The 21,038-nt window shown below is 55.3% G+C and overlaps 1 protein-coding gene across 2 annotated transcripts in view; it reads left to right on the top strand.

Annotated features, from left to right (window-relative positions):
- The first annotated feature begins 2,398 nt into the window (after positions 1-2,398).
- Positions 2,399-21,038, top strand: part of SDC3 (syndecan 3) — a 39,764-nt gene continuing 21,124 nt past the window's right edge. For both annotated transcript variants that reach the window (XM_030913274.1, XM_030913275.1), the window contains exon 1: positions 2,399-2,715. In XM_030913274.1, the coding sequence (XP_030769134.1) occupies positions 2,578-2,715 (138 nt within the window). In that variant the 5' untranslated portion in view covers positions 2,399-2,577. The remainder of the gene's footprint in view (positions 2,716-21,038) is intronic.

Raw genomic sequence — 21,038 nt, 5'->3', positions numbered from 1 at the left:
AAGTAGGGTTGCTGCTTCCAGAAGTCTCAGAGCTGGCAGGAACCTCTGAAGATGGGCCATGCTCACTGCCCACCTTACTCATGGAAACCATCCTAATGGTCTCCCTGCTAGAGAGTTCTCTGAGCTTTGAATACCTCTCAAGACAGGGTACTCACTGCCTCTTAGAATTGCCACTGCTGTCTGTGATCAGCTGACATCTGGCTCCTCATAATCCCCACCCTAACCCTGCCGGCCCTTTGGGAGCACCTCAGGATTGGTCTGTTCCTGGGATCTGCTCAGCCCCTCTGAAAGACGATGTTATCCCTGCAACTGAGTCCTTTCCTTTATAAGCTTCATCCCACCCACCTTTGTTGAACTCCATTACAATGGCAAGGAAGAGCTCATGTAATCCTCACAACCTGGCACCTGGCCTGGCACACAGCAGGCACTCAATTTATACTTGCTAAATGAATGAATGAATGAACTCTGTATGGTCATTATCTCTATATCACAGTTGGGAAATTGAGGCTCAGAGAAGTTAAGTCACACATCCAACACAACGCAGTTCATAACTGGCAGAACTGGGATTTGAACCCAGGTACTTGGCCAACCCAGAGCCAGAGCTCAATTCCAAGCTGTGCTACCTCAACAGAAACCAACTTCTCACCTTCTGCTCCCCATCAGATTCTCCCTGCCCATCTTCCCAAGGTGCCAGTCAAATTTGGATCGAGCATTGATGTCATGCCAAAAGAGTTGAGAATTCCAAAATATTTGAGAACTGAATTTTCAGAGGCTGGGACCTCAGAATTCCTAGTTGGAAAGTCTCCCTGTCTTCCCTCTCCAGGATCCCTGTCAAAGGGTGGTGAGCTGGCCTTCCATACCCTTTAGGGACTGGGCTCTCCATCCTTCCTGGGGAGCCCCTTCTAATTCATCTCTACTTCATGTTGAGTTGACCTTTGTCCTCTGGTCCTCCTCCCAAGGGCCCTGCAGGACAAGTCCAGTTGTCACCAACATCAAAAACCCATGGCTGGTCCCCCATAGTCTCTTCCTCTAGGCCTGCCCCTCCATTCATCCTGGTTTTGGTTCCCCTTTTCATGAGGGAATTGTTCCAGTTTCAACTCAGTTTCATTCCTATTTTCTAATGGCAGGCCCTAAGCTAGGTGCTGGGACACAGGGGCCAGAGAGGAGAGTAGCTGAAGGTAGAGACGTCCAGCCAGCTGTCATCAGCAAATAACCTCTTCTCACTGGCTCTCAGCTTCCCCACCTAAGAAGTGGAGACATTGACAGCACCGACCTTATGGGGTTCCTGAGAAATGATATAACACATGGAAGTGCTGGGCACCTGGCATGTGGTCAGGGTTCAAGAAATGTTTCACTCTCCCCCATCTTGCCCCAAAACACTTGGATGGCGGTAAGCCCCCGTAAATGGGAAACACATTCGTTGATTCAACAAATTTGGATTGAACATCGATGTCATGCTGAGCCCTGTGCTGGTGTTGGGGACATAGCAGTGAACAAGACAGACACAAGCCCCTGCTCCCGCTGGAGCTCACACGCCATTGGAGACTTGGAGAAGTAAGTACAGAGTAAGGTATGCCGCTGGGGATGAAGGTGAAGGGGGAAAAGGCACCGTGACCACACAGGGTAGAAAGACCACCAGCACTAGAGACTGCCACTCAGATGTACTTTTCTCACCACCCTGCACAGGAAGGGGTGGTCCCATTCAACCACGGGGAATCTGAGACTCAGAGAACTGGGGGCGTTGCTGGAGGCGCACAGCTGGTGTGGAAGCAGCTGCGCTCAGGTCTGCATGGCTTTTCCTCTGCAGATCCACAGTGACAGGGCCTAGAAGTGACCACCCCTATGGTCCCCTGGGGAGACCGAGGCCCAGAGAGGGCCGGGCCCTGGTCTGAGGTCACACAGCCCCTGGGTGTCCTGGAGGCATGAAAGCCCGTGGTCTTGGAAGACCTCTGGCCCACTGGGTGGACTGGCTGAATGTGTGAGGGTGCCGATGGGAGTCCAGGAAGAGACACGTGCGTGGAACCCCACAGGGGGAGGCTGTAGATGAAAATGCCTATGCGACCCTCCACTCGGCGACTCCAGGGAGCCAGGCCCGGGCCCCGGCATCCCACGCGGGACCCTTCCCTTCTACCTAGCACAGCGGCCGCCGAGGTTCGTCCGGCGGGCTCCGCGCCCTCCAGCCCCGGGCTCGGCGAGGCCGGCCGCTCGCCCAGGTGTCCGGGTGCCCACTTGGCAGCGTGGTACTCCTTCTGGGTGGGGGCGGGGGCCGGGCCTGGGGCCGGAGGGTGCGGAGCCCGTGGGGGGCGCACTGGGCCCGCCCCGCCCCGGCCCCTCCTCCCGCTCCGCCCGCGCTGGGGGCGGCCCGGCGGCGGCGGCGGCGCACGCTTCCTGCGGGCGCGGCTGCTGTGGGCGCGGAGCTGCGAGGCGGAGCCGGGCGGCCGAGCCGGGAGCCCGCGAGCCTAGAGCGCGTCGGTCCAGCCGCCGGGCCGCGCCGCCGCCAAGCAGCCGTCCCGCGCGCCGCGCCTCGGGAACAAAGGCGCCCGTCCGCCGCCCGCCGCCTGCGCCCGCGCCGCCGCCATGAAGCCGGGGCCGCCGCACCGCGCCGGGGCCGCCCACGGGGCCGGCGCCGGGACCGGGGCCGCGGCCGGGCCCGGGGCCCGCGGGCTGCTCCTGCCACCGCTGCTGCTGCTGCTCCTGGCGGGGCGCGCCGCGGGGGTGAGTGACATGCGCACGGATCCCCGCCATGGCTCCCCGGGGCCGTCCCCCGCGCGGGGTGCCGGTCCCCGCCCGCGACCCCCGCCCCAGGACACTGCTCCCTCCCCCCGGGCTGCCTCCCCCCGGGCCGCGGTCCCTGCCGCCCCTCGCCCCTACCCCGAGCGCCCCTCTCGGCACCCTGCCCCCGCCGGAATCTCCCCCTAGCTGGCATCCGCGGGGAGAGGCCGCCCCCGCCGCCGGTCATCTTCGGGGGGCGCATCTCTCCTTCCTTTTGGGACCCCTCCCCAGAGGGAATCCCGGATGGGAACCCGATCGCGGATCCTCAGCCCTGCTCCCCCACCTCCCAGTGGCTTCGGGAACTGTCTCCCCGGGGACGGAGCGGGGACCCCTGCGCTGGCCTGGGAGGCGCGGGAAGGGCCCGGCGGCGGGCTAGGGGTCGCCGTCCAGGCTGGGTGTGTCTTGGGGTGGGAGTGAGCCTGGCTTTTGCCTCGTGGGTGTGCCCAGACCGTGGCCACTTTTTGGGAATCGGGTCGGTTCCCCCTCCGAGGGGAGGGTGTACATTTGGTTCTTCCCAGGGTCGCGGCAGCCGGCCAGGGCAGTGGGCCCTGGAGGGGGAGGTGAAGGTGGAGGGTGACTTGGTGAAGGTGACCTGAGGGGGAAGTGAGGGTGACCCTGTGTGTGGGCGTGTGTGGCCACCTCAGTGAGAGGTGCAGGGACCTGTGGGGCGTGTGCAGGTGAAGGATGTGTCTGCCACATGGGTGGATGCCAGCGTGCCCTCCCGTCCGTGGTCGTGGGAGGGTGACCCATTATGCATGACGTGTGCCTGTGCCCAGGCTGGGCCGCTGTTGGCCATGGCCGTGTGTGCCTGCAGTGGGTGAGGGTGTGTATACGAAAGACCTCTGTGGTGGGCGTGTGCTCGGACCCGTGTGTGTGAACACACATACCAGCGTGTGCATGCAGGTGCATGGAGGACCCTGGGCATGGGACAAGGACCCTGAAGGGGACCAAGCCTGTGCAGGTGGAGGTGACAGTATATATGACGTGACCCTTGAGTATCCCTTTGAGTGACCGCAGCAACCATGCTTAGTCCCAGCTCTGTCAGGGAGGGCAGAGGAGGGAAGGACCTCATCCCCCTTTGAGGGACTCAGGTCCCAAGTGAGTTCTTGTTGGATAAGTGTCCAGATCCCGGCCCAGGCGGGCTGGGGATTTCTAGGTCCGGCCTCCAGGTTTGGTTCCAGGAGCTATGCTGTCCTGCATCCCCCAGGCTGAAAAGGACCCAGGCCTCTCAAGCAACCCTGGGTGCCCAGCCAGCCTCTGCAAGTCCCTTCCCTCTTCCAGCCTCAGTGGGCCAGTCAGTAAGACAGGAGGAGGACAGACAGGGGCTCCAAGCTTGCTTCTCAGATGGACAGGCCCCTCCTCAGTCTTCCCCATCTAGGGGGCTGTGAGCTGGAGGGAGGGAAAGCGTTGAGTGCTGACCTGTGTGAAGTGCCTGCTGGCCAGGATGTCTCCTTCCCAGCTCTCCCGGAAGTGGGGTGGGAGGAAGAGGTCCCTGGGAGGGAATAGAGACCCAGCACACCCTAGAAGCTGGGGTTGCCTTCTCAGCCAAATTTCTGAAAGACCATCCTTAAAATCAAAGATTTGGGAATCACACGACCCTGGACTCCAATCCTGCTACCCCCACCGATTCATGGCATGGTTTGGGCAGGGCATCTTACTTCTCTGACCCTTGGTTGTCTCTCTGTGAAATGGGGCTAATGACACCTTCCTCAGATGGCAAAAATTCAATGAGATGACTGACGAGTGTCCTGAGAAGGAGCTCAGGAGTCACGTGGTGTGCACATGAATGAAAGGGGCTCAGGACAGAAAGCTTTAGATTTGGAGGCCAGGTGGAGCGCTGGGCAGGCCACTTTCCTTGCTGAATAAGGCTAACAATTCACACTTCACGAGGTGGTGGAAGGACTTAATGAGAGCATTTAATAACCTCATGCACCGTAGGGCCTTGCAGGGCAGGTGCCCTGAATCTGAGAGGTGTGGCTGAGACCCAGTGTTGGGTGGTAGATGAAGCAGACCCCGAGAGTCTGAGCCCAGAGGCTGAGATGGTGGGCGGGGCCTGGGCCAGGGCAGGGATTGGAGTTCCTGGTGAGGTGGTGGGCAGTAGAATGTCCTCCAGGCCTCACATCTTCCCAGGGGTCAGGCTGTCAAGGAGGGGCGTCATCCCTCTTGTCCTCATCTGGTTTGGGAGGAAAAGGGTTAATGGGTGGTACCTGGTTGACAGGGTTCCGCACCAGATGGAGAGGGCAGTGCCTGCAGCAGGAGGGACTGAGGTTAGATCAGAAGATGGGAAGCTCCAGGAGTGGCCTTGTTAGATGAGTGGTAGCTGGCTCAGGGCAGGGAAGGGCAGGGACATGATGACCTTTGGGTTGCCTGCGTGTGTGTGTGTGTGTGTGTGTGTGTGTGTGTGTGTCTGCATGTCTTCGTGTCTTTCAGGATGGGGATAGCAGGGATAGCAGGACTCATTCACACTGCAGATGGTGAATTGTGGTGTGTGTGTGTGTGTGTGTGTGTGTGTGTCTTCTGGCATCTCCTCTGAGGAGTCCCTCTTCTGACAGACCAAGTGACCAGGACTCTGAGGGACATTTGCCTTTAAGTCCACCTCAGCTACTGTACTTAAGTCACCACTCAAAGTTTTGGAGTGTGAGGATCCTGAAAATGTTAGCTTTTGAAATATGTTCTTTTAAAAGTCCGGGACTGGAAGGGATCTTAGGTGTTAGTCTTGTTTGAATACTCCCAGTGATGGAAGACCACTACCTTGTGGCTGTGTGACCTTGTGAAAGTTACCTAACCTCTCTGTGCCTTAGTTTCCACCTCTTTAAAATGGAGAGAATGCGAGAATGGAAGGGCTTAATTTGGAAAGCTTTTAGCCCAGTGGCTGGTACCTACTAAGTGCTCAAAAATGTGGATTTCTTGTTCTTTTACAAAGTTGCTGTACTGTGGTTGGGAAGGTGGGAAGGGTAGGAGGTGTGTGTGTGTGTGTGTGTGTGAGAGAGAGAGAGAGAGAGAGACAGAGAGAGTGTGGGGGTGGGGGTGGGGGTGGGGCCGGGGGTGGGGGAATTAGTAGGGAATTGTTTTGAAGTCTCAGCCCCAGGCCTGGTGGTTTCCATTCCCTCCTCACCCCGTTTCAGGAATCCTTGCTCTTCTCCCCTCCAGGCTCCCCTGGGTGACTGTGAGCCTTCCGTTACCAGGATGAGATTGTCTTCACCAAAAAAATGGAAAGTTGGGGGCCCCTGGGCTGTTCTGGGCCAGGCTTTTTGGTGAACCATCTCCCCTTCCAGCATTTGGGGGACAGGCACAGGGACACCACAGGTGTATGCTGCCTATTAGCTCCCAAGGTACCAGGGGCTTTGGGGACAGACACCTGCTGTGTGATTTCCAGTAAGGGATTTCTTTCTGTCTCAAAGTCCTTGTCTGTAAAATGGGGACAGTAATGGTGTCAGCCTCGCAGGGATGTTGTGATTTGGAAATGAGCTGCTTGAGTAGACTGAACACACCTGCCACATAGTGAGCTCTCAGGACATGGGACCTTTCTGGGAGGGAGCATGGATGGGATCAGGGAAGCCTTCCTGGAGGAGGAAGGTTTTGAGCTAAGCAATGAAAGTGGTCATCACATGACACTAGGAGGCTATAGCCTGCCCTGACCCTCAGCTTTCTTACATGTCAACTGGGGGCAAATACTTGACTTTTAGAATCATTACTGGGGGATGTGACACTATCCTCATGGCAGAGCTGGGATTTGAACCTGAAGCCTCCTCCTCTCTGGGGAGGAGTGAGCACAATGCCTCCAGCGGTGAGTTCAGTGTGTTGGGGGTTGGTGCGAGGTGAGCTGTGCTGGAGAGAAAAGTAAAAGAAAGCAACAAACAAAACATGAAAAAATGGCCTTTTGAAACCCATTGGCTCCTCCCACCTCATATAAGGGGGCATAGGGTCCCTGAGGGGTCCGGGGCAGCAGGAGTGGTGGCAGTGGTGGGGAGAGCAAGGAGGGGCTCATCCCAAGAGGGACAGAGAGGTCACATTTACCGAGAGTCCCGCCCACCAAGCACTTTACATGTATTGACTTATTTCATCCTTATGATAATCTTTTGATGAAGGAGTTATTAGAATCCCATTTTATTTTATTTTGAGACAGAGTCTCCCTCTGTCGCCAAGGCTGGAGTGTGGTGGCATGATCTTGGCTCACTGCAACCTCTGCCTCCCGAGTTCAAGCGATTCTCTTGCCTCAGTCTCCCAAGTAGTTGGGATTACAGGCACCTGCCACCACGCCTGCCTAATTTTTGTATTTTTAGTAGAGATGAGGTTTCACCATGTTGCCCAGGCTGATCTCAAACACTTGACCTCAGGTGATCTGCCCACCTCGGCCCCCAAAGTGCTGGGATTACAGTCATGAGCCACAGTGCCTGGCCAGAACCCCCATTTTTACAGATGAGAAAACTGAGGCACAAAGAGGCTCAGTGACTTGCTAAGAGTCACACAGCCAGAAGTGGCAGAGCTGGTTTGAGCCAGAGCCTGACAGGCTAATGGAACTGGGCTGCAGTCCTAAATTTACCCTCTTGCTGTGTGATCTTAGGCAAGCTACTTTACCTCTCTGGGGCCTCCCTACCCCCTGGATTATGTCTGCATTAGCTACTGTTTAGTAAATGCCTGCTCTTGTGGCGGCGGGGAGCGGGGGGTGCTGGGAGGGGGGTTGGTCCCGTACCTTTTCTGACTTAATTCTGCCATAGCCCTGGAGGTCGGTGATGCTGTCTCACTATGTGGGAGGGATTGGCCAGCGCTCTTCCTCCTCTACTGTCTCATAAGGCTCTGTAGTCTGTAAAAGCAGCTACTCTGAGGGCTACTGGGGGTGTGTGGGGTGGGGAGAGAGAGCTTTATAAACTGCAAAGGGCTGTCAGCAAGATTGTGTGTGCGTGCATGTGTGTGTGTGTGTGTGTGCATGTGCCCGCACATGTGTGTGCAGAAGGGGTTGATGTCTGGGTCATGTGATCAGGGCACAGGGGAGGGCAAATATTTGGAATCTCAGGATGAGAGGGATCTAAAAAGCCACCATAAGCCCTGATATGTGCCCGATGCCCCTAGTGTTGGCTGAGTCTGCAGAGGTGACCAGGCCTGCCTTTAACCCCCTCTGGCCCTTAGAAAGTGTGCGGAGGCCAAATCCACGCTCCTCCTGCCCCATCTCTGAGCACTGGCCCCGTTGCAGCCAAGATTCTCTCTGGCCTAATAGTGATTGAGGCTTAGAGATAGGGTGTGTCTTGGTGGGGGACCCCAGCTGTCAGGAGCGATGTCAGTGCTTTCTTGATAGACCTTGAGCTTCCTGGGCAGGCTCGTGGCTGCCATGTTTTCTCACTGAACCCCCAGGGACCACTCTGTGCTTGGCGCAGGCTTTAGTGAACGATTCAGAGGAGTGAATGAATGAATGAGGGAATAAAGGAATGAAGCAAGCCAGGACGGTGAGCTATGGAGCTCAGGCAGGAGCTTGTGTATTTTCCTGTGTAGGTTGCTTGGGGACAGCGAGGCTGGCAGAGTCCTGCTGCATGCAAGGTGTGTGCCCGTGGGCTGGGAGGTGCCAGGGGACTGCATTGGGTGGGCCTTTGGTCTGAGGTCTGAGTGCCAAGGCACTGCCACCACCACATCTGGGAAGGACCGAGGGACTGTGGCTCTGGGCTCCAGCCCAGCTGCTTGGATTCCTGTGATTTTGTGTCTCGAGGGACAGGGTGGCCAGAGCCAGGAGCTGCCCAGGCCCCAAGACCCTTGCTCCCATCATCCCCCCTGAACCCCTATCCCAGCAGGGAGCAGGGTTTGGACTGGTCCTGGACTTCCTGACCCGTCTCACTGACCCCTCCAGGCCTCTGTCCTAACATCACATCCTGGGAACATCAGGCTGGCTCTTGGTAAATATTTGTTGACGGCACCCCCCACACCCTCACTCCCCTTGGCTCCCAGCCTCCCCAGATTCCAGGAGGCCCGGTAGCCTTCATTTCCGGCCCCCCTCCTGCCATGGCCAGAGGGGCAGCCACTCCCCTCCCCCACTGGCCAAGCCCAGTCTCAGTGCCAAACAGGAAGCTGTGATTACAGGGGGAGCCTGAGCGGCCATGGCTGAGGGCACAGCAGTGGGGGTGGCGGTGGCCCCAACAAATGATCTGGCCCTTTTTTTTACCTGGCTGCTGTGGGTGGAGGGCAGGGAACGCCTATGCTGGCCTTTTCTACCAGGTGGAGAGGGTTCTACAACCCCTATTGCCCCAGCTGGCTGAGGCCTGCCTTCTCTCCACCCCGGCCTTGGTGCTATGTCTGTTTTGTGGTGTCCCAAGCCTGAGGGGGCAGCTTGAAGTCATCGAAGGAGCAGGGATCCTGGAGCCAGCTGGTTCAGGGTTGAAACCCTGGCTTTGTCACATTCCTGCTATGTGACCTTGTGGAGCTCACCTAACCTCTCTGAACCCGCAGTCTCCTCTTCTTTAAAATGGAGCCTCAGGGTTGTTTGAGAATTAGTAACATAAAATAATAAAGTAAATAAAGTACTAACGTAAATAAGGAGCAGGCTGCAAATCTTGCTCCTGCAAATCTTGTTTTTTTCCATTCACCTGCCTTGGTTTTTGCTCTTTTCCTGTCCTTCTCTGGGTCTTACTGAAGAACTACTGCTTGGAGGTGAGGAGCAGTGTTTTCTTTTGGAGAGAGTGGGAACTAAGTCTGAGTGATCATGGATGGCCTGAAGGAGAACCCTGGGGGTGGGGGTACCCTTAGAAGGAGACCATGGGCTGGACTCCCAGTTGGAACCAGCAGGACTTAAGTCAGATTAGAGGAAGCACATTCTAGGGTCCATGGTGCTGAGTTTCTCAGGGGCTGGTGCTCCAGAGCTGTTGGGCAGCCTGCGGTCCGTCCTGCGTGATGACTCTTCAGGCCCTTCCAGTCCTGGAACTCCAGAGAGGCCTTGTTATTTGCAGCTTGAGCCCAGGACATGGTGAGACTGGGTGCTTTCCATTTTCCTCCCAGCCAGGGAGCATCTCGGCTGTGTTCTGTCACATGGGCCCTGGCCCAGAGTGGGTGACTGTTGATGTTTACACAGGACCTCAGGGGTGGAGAGTCCTAGAGAGATGGCCAGCCCTCCAGCCTGACATCCCACAGCTGGTGGCCCAGCCACAGCCTGGGGCCTTGCCCATGGATTGGGGCTGGCTCTCCAGCCTTAGATGGTCCCACTGAGCCTCCCACCACTCTTGGGGGGCTGGTGAGATTCCCCTTGTTTAGAGGAAGGCTCAGAGATGTTAGGACACCTGCCAAAGCACACACAGCCAGGAGCTGGTGGAGCCTGGTGTTCATTTGCCCCTTCTCCTACCCTGGAGCCCCATCTGATCTTGTCATCACATCCGCTACAGAGCCAGGGTTTTCTGGCGGTGCGGCTGGGGCTGGGGATAACACTGACTTGGGCCTTCATCCTTCTTCTGGGTGGGCCATGGGCTCCTAGGCTGCTGTCTGGTGCTGCTTCACCCTGGGGTTAGCCTTGGCCCAGGCGCCCCTAGAGATTCCTGTAACCCCTGCACTGCCAGCTAGGACCCCCCGCCATCCATCCTGCCCTCCCCCATCCATGCCCGCCAGCCCAGACTTTAATGAGGGTAATTTAGAATCAGTCACCAGCGGGATCTGGGAAATCTAATTGCAGCAAACTGATTGCCAATTCGATTGCGGGCACCAGGGGGCTGCAGGCGGCTCATTAGACCTGTCCCCCTCCCTGGGCTGGGGCTTGGGGGGGGCTCCGTGGGGGATACAGGGCCTGAGTAGGCAAGGCTCCTGGAGAGCTGGGGGGAGGTGGACTGTTGTTTTGGGAGCAGGGGAAGGGTATTTTGGCCGGACAGAAGCCATACACTATTCCCTGTCCAGGCCCACAGTTGCAGTGTAGGTGCCTGTGTCAGTCTTTAGCCTCTGTCATCCACCCCTTACTCACTGCCCCCCTCCTCAAGGCCTGGCTGCCATTGTGGGGGGTGGGTGTCTGCAGCTGCATCTTACCTGGTTCCTGACTTCAAGATGCTCCCTGTGTCAGGGAGACAGACACAAACACAGGTGATGGCGAGGACGAAGATGACAAAGACAACGGCCAATACTTACCACTGCACGCCATGTGCTAGGTGTGGTTCTAAGTGCTTAACATGCTTTATCTCAGTGGGTCCTCACCATGGCCCTGTGAGGCAGGCATGGTTATCCCATTTTACAGATGGGGACACAGAGGCCCTGAGAGGTTGAGCAGTGTGCCCACAGTGAGGCAGTTAGCAGGACTCTGAGCCTGGAGCCTGGGTGCTTACGGAGATGCTCGTTCAAGGGTGTGGGGAAAACAAAGAGCGATCAGATTGTTACTGTGTCTGTGTAGAAAAGGAAGACATAAGAAACTCCATTTTGATCTCTCTTTCTTTTCCCCACACAAGGGCATCAGGCAGACGTGTGGGCTCCTGTATGGGCGCCAGTCTTGATTGACTGCGTTGCTCACTCAGCAGACATTTACTAAGCACCTACTGTATATGAAGCCCTGTTCAGGGGGTTGTCAGTGTTCAGTTGTGTCATGTGTGTTCTGTGTCTTGTCTGGCCATGTCTTGCTTCGGGCAGGTTTATTGGCGGCAGGTGCATGTGCTTTTGTGTGGTCTGGAGGGGGGAGCTGAAGAGAAACAGGGAGGAAGCCCTACCCCTCCTTCCTGACAGGCCGAGTCCCAGCTCTGCCATTAGAAGTGGGTGGATTTTGGCTGGGTGAGGTAGCTCACGCCTGTAATCCCAGCACTTTGGGAGGCTGAGGCAGGTGGATCATGAGGTCAGGAGTTCAAGACCAGCCTGGCCAAGATGTTGAAACCCCATCTCTACTAAAAATACAAAAATTAACCAGGCGGTGGCAGGTGCCTGTAATCCCAGCTTCTTAGGAGACTGAGGCAGAGAATTGCTTGAACCTGGGAGGCGGAGCTTGCAGTGAGCTGAGATTGTGCCACTGCACTCCAGCCTGGGCGACAGAGCACGACTCTGTCTCAAAACAAAACAAAACAAACAAACAGAAAAACAAAAACAAAGAAGTGGGTGGATTTGGCTGACTCTTGACTCAGCCTTAGTCTCCTCTTCTGTCAAACGGAGCCAGTGATTCCTGACTCGTTAGATGGCAGTGAGGAGTGGCGGAAGGTGCAGCTGGTTAAAAGGAACCTGCTGCTGGGTGATGACTTTTAATTATTATACATTCCCCAAGGTGGTTATGTCTCAGAAGTGAATCTGCCACTAGCTTGTCAAGTGGTAGTGGGCAGCGTTTTCCCTCTCTGGGCCTCCCCTTCTACATCTGTTAAATGGGAAGAGTGAATGCGGTGACCCAGGGGCCCTTGTAGTCTTCAGATTTGAGGAACTGTCAGAAAGACTTGAGTCCAGAGAAGACAGGGCCTGACCTAGGTTGGCCCGGTGGGGAAGGGCAGGCAGGATGACTGGCCTGGGTGGGGAGGGGAGGCCTGCTTCCTTCACGTGGCTTGTCTGTGGTTCCTCTTGGGCCAGGGTAGGAGGCATCTCTTTCCTTGCCCATCACGCTGGGCACCACCTCCCTCCCTGAACCCTGGAACATGATCATCAGTTCCAGGCTAGCTGGGGGCTGGGCAGGGAGTTCAGTACCTGGATCATTATCCACACTGTGCTACTATTTACTGATGACCCCTCTGTGTGTGGTCTCAGCCGAGCACTAGGGACCCCCAGGGGGGGGCTCAGCTTGATCCCTGACATTAGGAAGCTCTCAATTCTGTACGGGAGTAGGTCAGGGAATGAGAGGTTGATTTAGACCTTGAAGACTAGGAAGTCTCCATGGAGGAGGCATCCTTTGTACCAGGCCTTGACAGATGGCAGCACATTGATGGGGGGCTAGGATGGACAAAGTCTGAGAAGTGGGGAAGGTCGCAGTATATCAGGAAGCTACCATATGTGGAGAGGGGAACACACCTCCCTTGGTGGCGAGGGGTCACTGCTGTAGAGGGCCGCCCTTTCTGATGCCTTTTTTTTTTTTTTTTTTTTTTGAGACGGAGTCTTGCTCTGTCGCCCAGGCTGGAGTGCAGTGGCTGGATCTCGGCTCACTGCAAGCTCCGCCTCCCGGGTTTACGCCATTCTCCTGCCTCAGCCTCCCCAGTAGCTGGGACTACAGGCGCACGCCACCTCGCCCGGCTAGTTTTTTTGTATTTTTTAGTAGAGACAGGGTTTCACTGGGTTAGCCAGGATGGTCTCGATCTCCTGACCTCGTGATCCGCCCGTCTCGGCCTCCCAAAGTGCTGGGATTACAGGCTTGAGCCACTGCGCCCGGCTCTGATGCCTTTAAGAGACAGTCACCAGGTAGGTACCTCGTGGGTGTCTGGCCCTGTGCCTCAGTGTTCTTGGGCTGAACAGTTGAACCCCACAGGTCCTCCACATGGAAGACCTCACTGACTTACAAGGTGGTCTTTGAGTCCAAACCAAGGCATTTGGGTACTGTCGTGCAGGTACAGGGTGCTGCCCTTCTGTCATGAGGAGGTAGCATGAGATGCCAGAGCTTGGAGGTGACAATATTGAGTTCTGTCCATTGAGTGCCTGCCACACGCAAAACGCTCTGCCAAATGTCTCGTCTATAAACGATCCTTAGCCTTATGAGGGAGATACCATTGTAATCTTCATTTTACAAAAGAGGAAATCAAGGTACAAAGAAGTTAAATAACTCGTCTGAGGTCACAGAGCTAGTAAGTGGCCCAGCTGGGATTTGAACCCGAGCAGCCTGCTCCCTTGTCCCATCTAGTACATAAGCACTGCCTCATGCTGCCGTGTGCATTGCGAACTGTAAAGTGTGGTACTCCTACAGGATGAACGCAGGGCCGATCGGGTCTTGCTAGGTACCAGAACTTGAGTGGCTGTTGTCGAGCAGGACCTTTCCCGGGACTTTGGGCTCCTGGCTTCCACATGGATCTGTTTCCTGCTGCGTATTTTGTGTCTATATGGGGCTATGGGCAGAGGCTAACCCAGGCTGGGGAAAGATCAGACGGCTGGAGAGGATTTCAACTGGAAGGGCCCTTGAAAATACTCTCATCCAAACTGTTCACTGTTCCAAAGGGGACACTGAGGCCAAAGTATTGATCTCAAGTCATCATTACAGAATCTTCTGAGATTCTGTAATTCAACTTTCTTATATGACATTTGGGGAAGTTAAGACTGAGAGAAATACAATGATTTGCCCAAAGTAACACAGCAAGTTGATGGCTGAGCTGGGACTAAGAACTCTGTCTCTGACTCCTGGGCAGGGCACTATCCCCTATACTGTTTCTTTTCTGTACTTGACTCTGCTCTGTCCAGAATGCAGGCTCAGCTCCCCCCACACCCCTCTTCCAGGAAGGCTTCCTTGACCACCCCAGCTGCCCATATGCCCAATATTTCCTATGCCAAATTAATTCCTGTCAGCGCCTTCAATGCGCTTCTCCAGCCTCATCCCTTTGCCTTCCAACACTTCTGTTTTTTTGTTTTTTGTTTTTGACATGGAGTCTCACTCTGTTGCCCAGGTTGGAGTGCAGTGGCATGATCGTGGTTCACTGCAACCTCTGCCTCCCGGGTTCAAGCGATTCTCCTGGCTCAGCCTCCTGAGTAGCTGGAACTACAGGCCCATGCCACCATGCCTGGCTAATGTTTTTGGATTTTTAGTATAAACGGGGTTTTACTATGTTGGCCAGGCTGGTTTCGAACTACTGGCCTCAAATGATCCATCCACCTCAGCCTCCCAAAATGCTGGTATTACGGGGTGAGTCACTGCGCCCAGTCTGTACATCCCACACTTCTACCAGCCATCCTGAGCACAGAACATACCACTGTCTCTTTTTTCTTCATGCCTACCCGTGTGCTGTTCCCTCTTCATGGACTGTTCCTTTATTCTGTGAACTCCTACTCATCCTCTAAAACCCAGCACAGATGTCCGCTCCTTTGGGAATCCAATAATGACCCCTCCTACCAGCCCCCAAGCACAGTGAGACACTCCTCAGCACCCTCTCTCCTGCCTCCCTCTTCTAGGTTCCCAGGTGCCTCTTCTCCAAGTTAGGATTCTTTGCCAAGTCCAATTCTGTTATTTCACTTCATAGTGTCCGCTTCCCCGCAGGGTTACATTGTTACCACCTTGGAGCTCTCACTTGGATACATTGTTGCAGCTGCTAATTCCCCATTACATCATCTCCCCCCCAACCTTCACACATGGTACTTTGTTACACTTCCCCAAATTCTGACATTGCTGCTTTGTTTCTTTTTCCTGCTTTCACACTCCTCACTCTGTTTCACTTCTAGTTCTCCCCTGTTGTCACACTTGCTCCTTTCTCCCCAGCCGCCTGCTCACGTGACCCCCAAGACTGGGAGAAGAAGAAAGTGGAGCCTGGCAGCAGGGAGCAGTGGGCATGAGGGGATGTAGCCTTTCCAGCCCCAGTGCCCTGTGGAGGTGCAGGCAGGGAAAGACCTGTTTGGCTCCGTCTTTCTGGAGGGTGGACGGACTGTGGGCTTGGAGGCTCAGGCTTGGTGATGAGGAGATCTTCTCCTCTCCAACCTCCCTCCTCTCCAACCTCCCTCCTCTCCATCTCCTCCGCCGTCTCTGCTCAGCACCCCCCCCCCCACCTCCCACCCTCCTCCTCATACTCCTTCCTCCCCCCTGCTCAACTTCCCTAGAGGCCCTTATCTTACTCCCTCACTGGTTGGAACCTCCCATCTCCCTGGCTGTGACTCACCAGGGCCAGGACCTGAGGGTTCCCCTTGGGGACGGGGGTCTCGAGGGTTGAAGGGGTAGTTAGGACCAAGGATAGAGGAATTCTTGATTCTTCTTTAGTTCCTTGCCCTCCTGGCCCCAGAACTCACAATTGCCTGCATCTGTCCTTCCTGAAATGGAGTTTTGGGGCAAAGAGCCAGGAATCAGCCCTGGCCTTGCTGTTCAGATGAGGAGACTGAACCCAGAGATGAAGTGTAGCTGTTCAGGGTCACTCAGCAGTGAGAAGTGGGACAGCTCCCCTGGGCTGAAGCCCCTACATGGCCTCTGGGAGCTGAGCCTTGGCTGGCTAGATCCTATTCTCATGTGAGCTGGGGAGCTGGGGGGCTTGTAGGGACAGGGAGCTCAGCTGTGTCCTGAGGGATGGTCTGCAAGGCTGCATGTGAGGCCAGGTAATCTTTTTTCCATGCAGAACTAAGGCCATGTTTCTGTTTAGGACTTTAGTTTGGGTTAGGGGTTTGCATGTGCCTGCAACATGTGTGATAGTATGTTGCTGTGTGTCTGTGCTGATGCATGGAGCCCTGGTGTCTTTGTAGGAAAAAGGGTTTGTATCCTATGCCAGGGGGATCAGGAGTCCCCCAACTGCTGTCGCTCCCCCTGCCTCAGCTCCAGGGGCTTCCCCCCAGCACTGTGGAGTAAGGAAGTTGGGAGACGCTCTCTCTACCTTGGGAGGCTCAGATGCATGCTTACAAATGAAGGAACGTGAACCTGTGCAAATACCCTTGTCCTGTGCACACATGTAGAGACAGAGACAGGGACACACATATGCTGCCATGTGCACAGTTACCGCTCAGAGACACAGCCCTCCACACTCATGTGAACACCCTGAGATGCACACAGACATCTAAGCCACTCCAGACAGCCCTAGGCATACACACATGGATGTACCTAGACATAGACACACGCCCAGAAACACCCCGAATGTGCTTGGATGTGTGCATGTCTGTGTACACTCACACATTCACTCGCACACACACCCACACACACATATCCACACACTCGCACACACTCTCACCCCCCACACTCACAATCTCACCTACACACACACATTCACCCACACACTCACACACACAATCTCACCTACACACACACATTCACCCCCCCACCACCCACAGACACTCACACTCACATACACTCTCACCCACACACACTCACCCCCCACACACGCACACCCACACACTCTCACACACATCCACACACACTGACACACACTTTCATACGTACACACGCATCCACACACTGACACACACATCCTCACCCCCCCACACACACTCACGCACACAATCACACACACAATCACACACACACTGTCACACACCCCCACACTCGCACTGCTGGGGCTCTGAGCTACCAAAATATGTCTGTCCTTAATCCCAACTCTTAATCCCAGGGTCTAGGAGCCCAGGCCAGAGGGGCAGCTGGTCATCTGGCCTCGTTAGAGGTGATTAAGGCAAGAACAGTGTGTGTGGTGTGTGTGTGGAGGGCCTCAGAGCTTTGTTTTCTGCCTGACCTCCAGGGACACTTCACTCCCCCGCACCCTCCACTAAAAAACCAACCTTGGATTCCTTTGGAGATTCAGTCGTATGTTATTTGCCAAACTCTGGATGCCGGCAGGCGGGGGGCGGGGGGGAGTGGCAGGAGAGGGAGTGTGGCTGTGCCCCTGAGGAAAGTGACAGCTGGGGTCAGAGAGGCCAGGAGACGTGGATCCCTTTATTTCACCGCCTGCCTGGGGAAACCCTGATCAGAGTCTTCGGCACTAAGGCCGCGTGGGGATTCTGATTTCTGGGGGGATTCTGTTTCTTTGATGAGAGTATTTCTGACTTATGGGAAAATGATGCCCAACCAAGAGATGCTGAAGTTGAGGCCCTGAGCAGGGAGGAGGGGTGGTCACCTGGGACTGGGGTGGGATGGGGACACCTCCATGAGGAGGAGATGCCTGATCTGGGCATTGAGGGTGCTGGCTCCCAGGACATTTGGACATTTTTGGTTCTCTTTGTAGTGGACGTGCAGCTGGCATTGGCCAGGTGGGGGTCGGGCTGCTAAATGGCTGCAGTGTCCACAACAGTCCCACTGGTGGAAAATCGTCCTGCCCAGATATCAACAGTGTTTCTTTTGACAAATGTTTGGTTATGAGACATGGTGAGGGGAGGCTCCTGGTGGGTGGGGTGGGTATGGACCATGGCACAGAGGTGAGACTGTCCTTGTCATGCTGCGGGAAGGAGGAACATTCCACGCTGTCCGGGGCACTGTGGAGGTGCACAGAGATTGCACGGGCCGAGTCCCCGGACCCTGCACCTTCCCCACCCTCAGCACTTCCCTTCCTTTTGCCTTTCCATGTTTAGAGGGATGAGTATCCTGTGTTGTCTCTAAGGGCATGGCCGTGATAAACAGTTTGGGCATTAACCCAACTTGGCTCTTGGGCATTAACCCAACTTGGCTCTTGGGCTGGCCTTGCCCTGGTGGAGGTCCCTATAGGGGAGACGGCCACACTGCCTGTGATTGGGTCCCTAATGGCAGTGGCTGGGCTTCTGACCCTGCCGTGGGAGGCTCAGGGAAGGATTCCTGGTGGGGAGGATGAATCAGCTGAGACTTGACTTGGACTTGGACTTTGACCTCTGCGTGTCAGCGGGGTGAACTTGGGCAGGTCACTGTACTTGTGTCGTCCTCTGAGCCTGTGTTGTCCTCCATGAGGCTGGAGGGTGACCATGGTGCTACAGGGTGTTGCAAGAGCTAGGGCTTACTTGGCACAGAGTCCAGCACACTGCTCTGCCCACAGGCTGCTGACTAGTTATGGTAAATGTTGGGGGAGTGGCCATGAGAGCCCACCATCACCACAAAGGTGGCAATCACTACCCATTCTTGTCCTGGGTTTGGGGAACAAGACTGTGTTCTAGCAACAGCCACTTGCCTGATGTCCAGTTTTGAGTCCATCTTTTCTAGCCCAGTTCCTCTCCCACACGCACTGTCTACTGCACAGCTTTGGTTTCCAGGCTAGACTGTTTCAGACTCATTCATTCATTCCTTCATTCCCTGGGGGCCTGGGGGCCTGGGGCTAAGGCTGGTGGGCAACCTTGCCCTGGTGGAGCTCCCTACAGGGGAGGGGGCCAAGCTGGTGTGACTAGGTCCATACTGGCAGAAGCTGGGCTTCTGATCCTGCCTGGGGAGGCTCAGGGAGGGATTCCTGGTGGCGAGGGTGGGTCAGCTGAGACCTGAAGCAGTTTGGGTCAGGGAAGACACGTTCAGGTGACACATGAGGAGTGGAGGGCAGGCCTCATCCCTGGGCTGCAGGAGTAGGGGCCAGGGCACTCAGGGTCTTTGAGCCCTGGCAGGTGTTTGGACTCTATCTGAGCTCAGTGGGGGAGAGGAAGAACCTGTGGCTGTGTGGAGGAGGGCTGGCAGGATACCTGGGGTACACAGGACCTGCAGGAGACTAGAGGAGGATGTTAGGGGAGGTGAGCACAGGGTTTTCTTTGGCTCTCTGCACCCCATTCTTGAGGGGCAGGGGGTCCTTGTAGAGTTCTTGGCCTCCCCACTCAGGATCCTTTGTGGGCTCTGCCTGGCAGTCTAAGGCACTGCGAGGCCTCCTCCCTTCTTTTTTTTTTTTTTGATGGTGTCTCACTGTGTTGCCCAGGCTGGAGTGCAGTGGCACGATCTTGGCTCACTGTGATCTCCGCCTCCCGGGTTCAAGCCATCCTCCTGCCTCAGCTTTCCGAGTAGCTGGGATGACAGGTGCGCGCCTCCACACCCAGCTAATTTTTGTATTTTTAGTAGAGATGGGGTTTTACCATGTTGGCTGGGCTGGTCTCAAACTCCTGACCTCGTGATCCTCCCGCCTTGGCCTCCCAAAGTTCTGGGATTACAGGTGTGAGCCACCGCTCCTGGCCTCTTCCTCCCTTCTTAATGGCTGAGAGATCAAAGTCTGGGAGGCGAAGCCAAGGTGTGGAGGAGGCTCAAGACAGGGCCTAAGGGGTTTTAGGCTTCATACCTGAGTTCAGCCAGGCAGGAGAGAGGGGGTTAACGAGCACTTTCCAGACAAAGGCCTGGTAGCTCCAGCTCAGGCCTAGCCCAGGACAGACAGGCCTCTGCCAGAGAGTAGAGTGGAAACCACCTGAGGGGCTTGGCGGTTGCCAGCTGTGCTGGGCAGGGCTGGTGCTTGGGAGCCAGGTGAAGTTGGGGCCAGGGTGAAGGGTGGGGCCTGAAGAGGTGCCTGTCCTCAGAGTTGCCTTAGACAGCCATGGGGACAGAGGGCAGATGGACTTGAGTTTAAATGCAGACGTGTTTTACCACTGGGACCCTGACAGGCTCTGCCCCTTCCCTGGCGGGGACATATCCTCATGCCTTTTCCTGAGGGCAGCCAGGGGCCAGGCACATGGTCAGAGGGTGGGGTGGGGCATCTGGAACCACTGAGGGCTGCAGTTGGAATGCTGAGGTCGAGGGTTGGGGATGGCGGCCAGCCTGGGTCTGGAGTCCCTGGAGTCTGAAGGCTCTGGGCTGAGCCTTTCCCCCTCCACGGGCCCCACCTGACAAAGTGGCCTTTGAACAGCATAGAAGAGACAGTTGCTGAGCTGGGCCTCTCCTACTTGTGGTCTGCGGAGTAAATGTTTGCCTGTCTGGGGGTGGGGGCTATGGAGGCTTCACCTGGGGCTTGGTAAGGTTCAAATGGGAGAGGAAGTGAGCAGGGCCAAGACAAGCGTGTTGTCAGGATAAGGAACGCTGAGCTTCTCTGGAGGACCTGAACTTGAGTCCAGGTTCTGCTGTGTGACCCTGGGCAAGTTTCTCATCCTCTCTGAGTCTCAGTCTCATATTCATTATTATTTTTGAAACAACAGCTTTATTGATATATAACTCACACACATCTTGCCCATCTAAAGTATTTAATTCAGTGGTTTTTAGTATATTTGCATAGTTGTAAAACCATCACTAATTTTAGAACGTTTTTATCACCCCAGAAAGAAACACTATACCCATTAACAGTCGCTTCCTGTTTCTCCCCAGCCCCTGCAGGCATAGGCAATCGCTCATCTATTTTCTCTCTCTCTGGATTTGCCTATCCCGGACGTTTCATATAAATGGAATAATATAATATGTGGTCTTTTGTGACCAATTTCTTTTACTTAACATAATGGTTTCAAGTTTCATCCACATTGTAGTATCAGTATTAGTTTATTTATTTGTTTATTTTTGAGACTGAGTTTTGGTCGTGTTGCCTAGGCTGGGGTGCAATGGCATGATCTTGGCTCCCTGCAACCTCCACCTCCCAGGTTCAATCAATTCTGCCTCAGCCTCCCAAATAGCTTGGACTACAGGCACACGCCACCACACCTGGCTAATTTTGTATTTTTGGTAGAGATGGGGTTTTACCATGTTGCCCAGGCTGGTCTCTAACTCCTGACCTCAGGTGACCCTCCCATCTCAGCCTCCCAAAGTGCTGGGATTACAGGTGTGAGTCACCATGCCCAGCCTCAGTATTAGTTTTTTTTTTTTTTTTTTTTTTTTTGCTGAATAATATTCCATTGTATGAACATACTACATT

Source organism: Rhinopithecus roxellana, chromosome 12 (assembly GCF_007565055.1).
Source record: "Rhinopithecus roxellana isolate Shanxi Qingling chromosome 12, ASM756505v1, whole genome shotgun sequence".
Taxonomy (NCBI): domain Eukaryota; kingdom Metazoa; phylum Chordata; class Mammalia; order Primates; family Cercopithecidae; genus Rhinopithecus; species Rhinopithecus roxellana.
The sequence above is the reverse complement of the archived record's forward strand: the minus strand, read 5'-3'. Positions and strand labels throughout refer to the sequence as shown.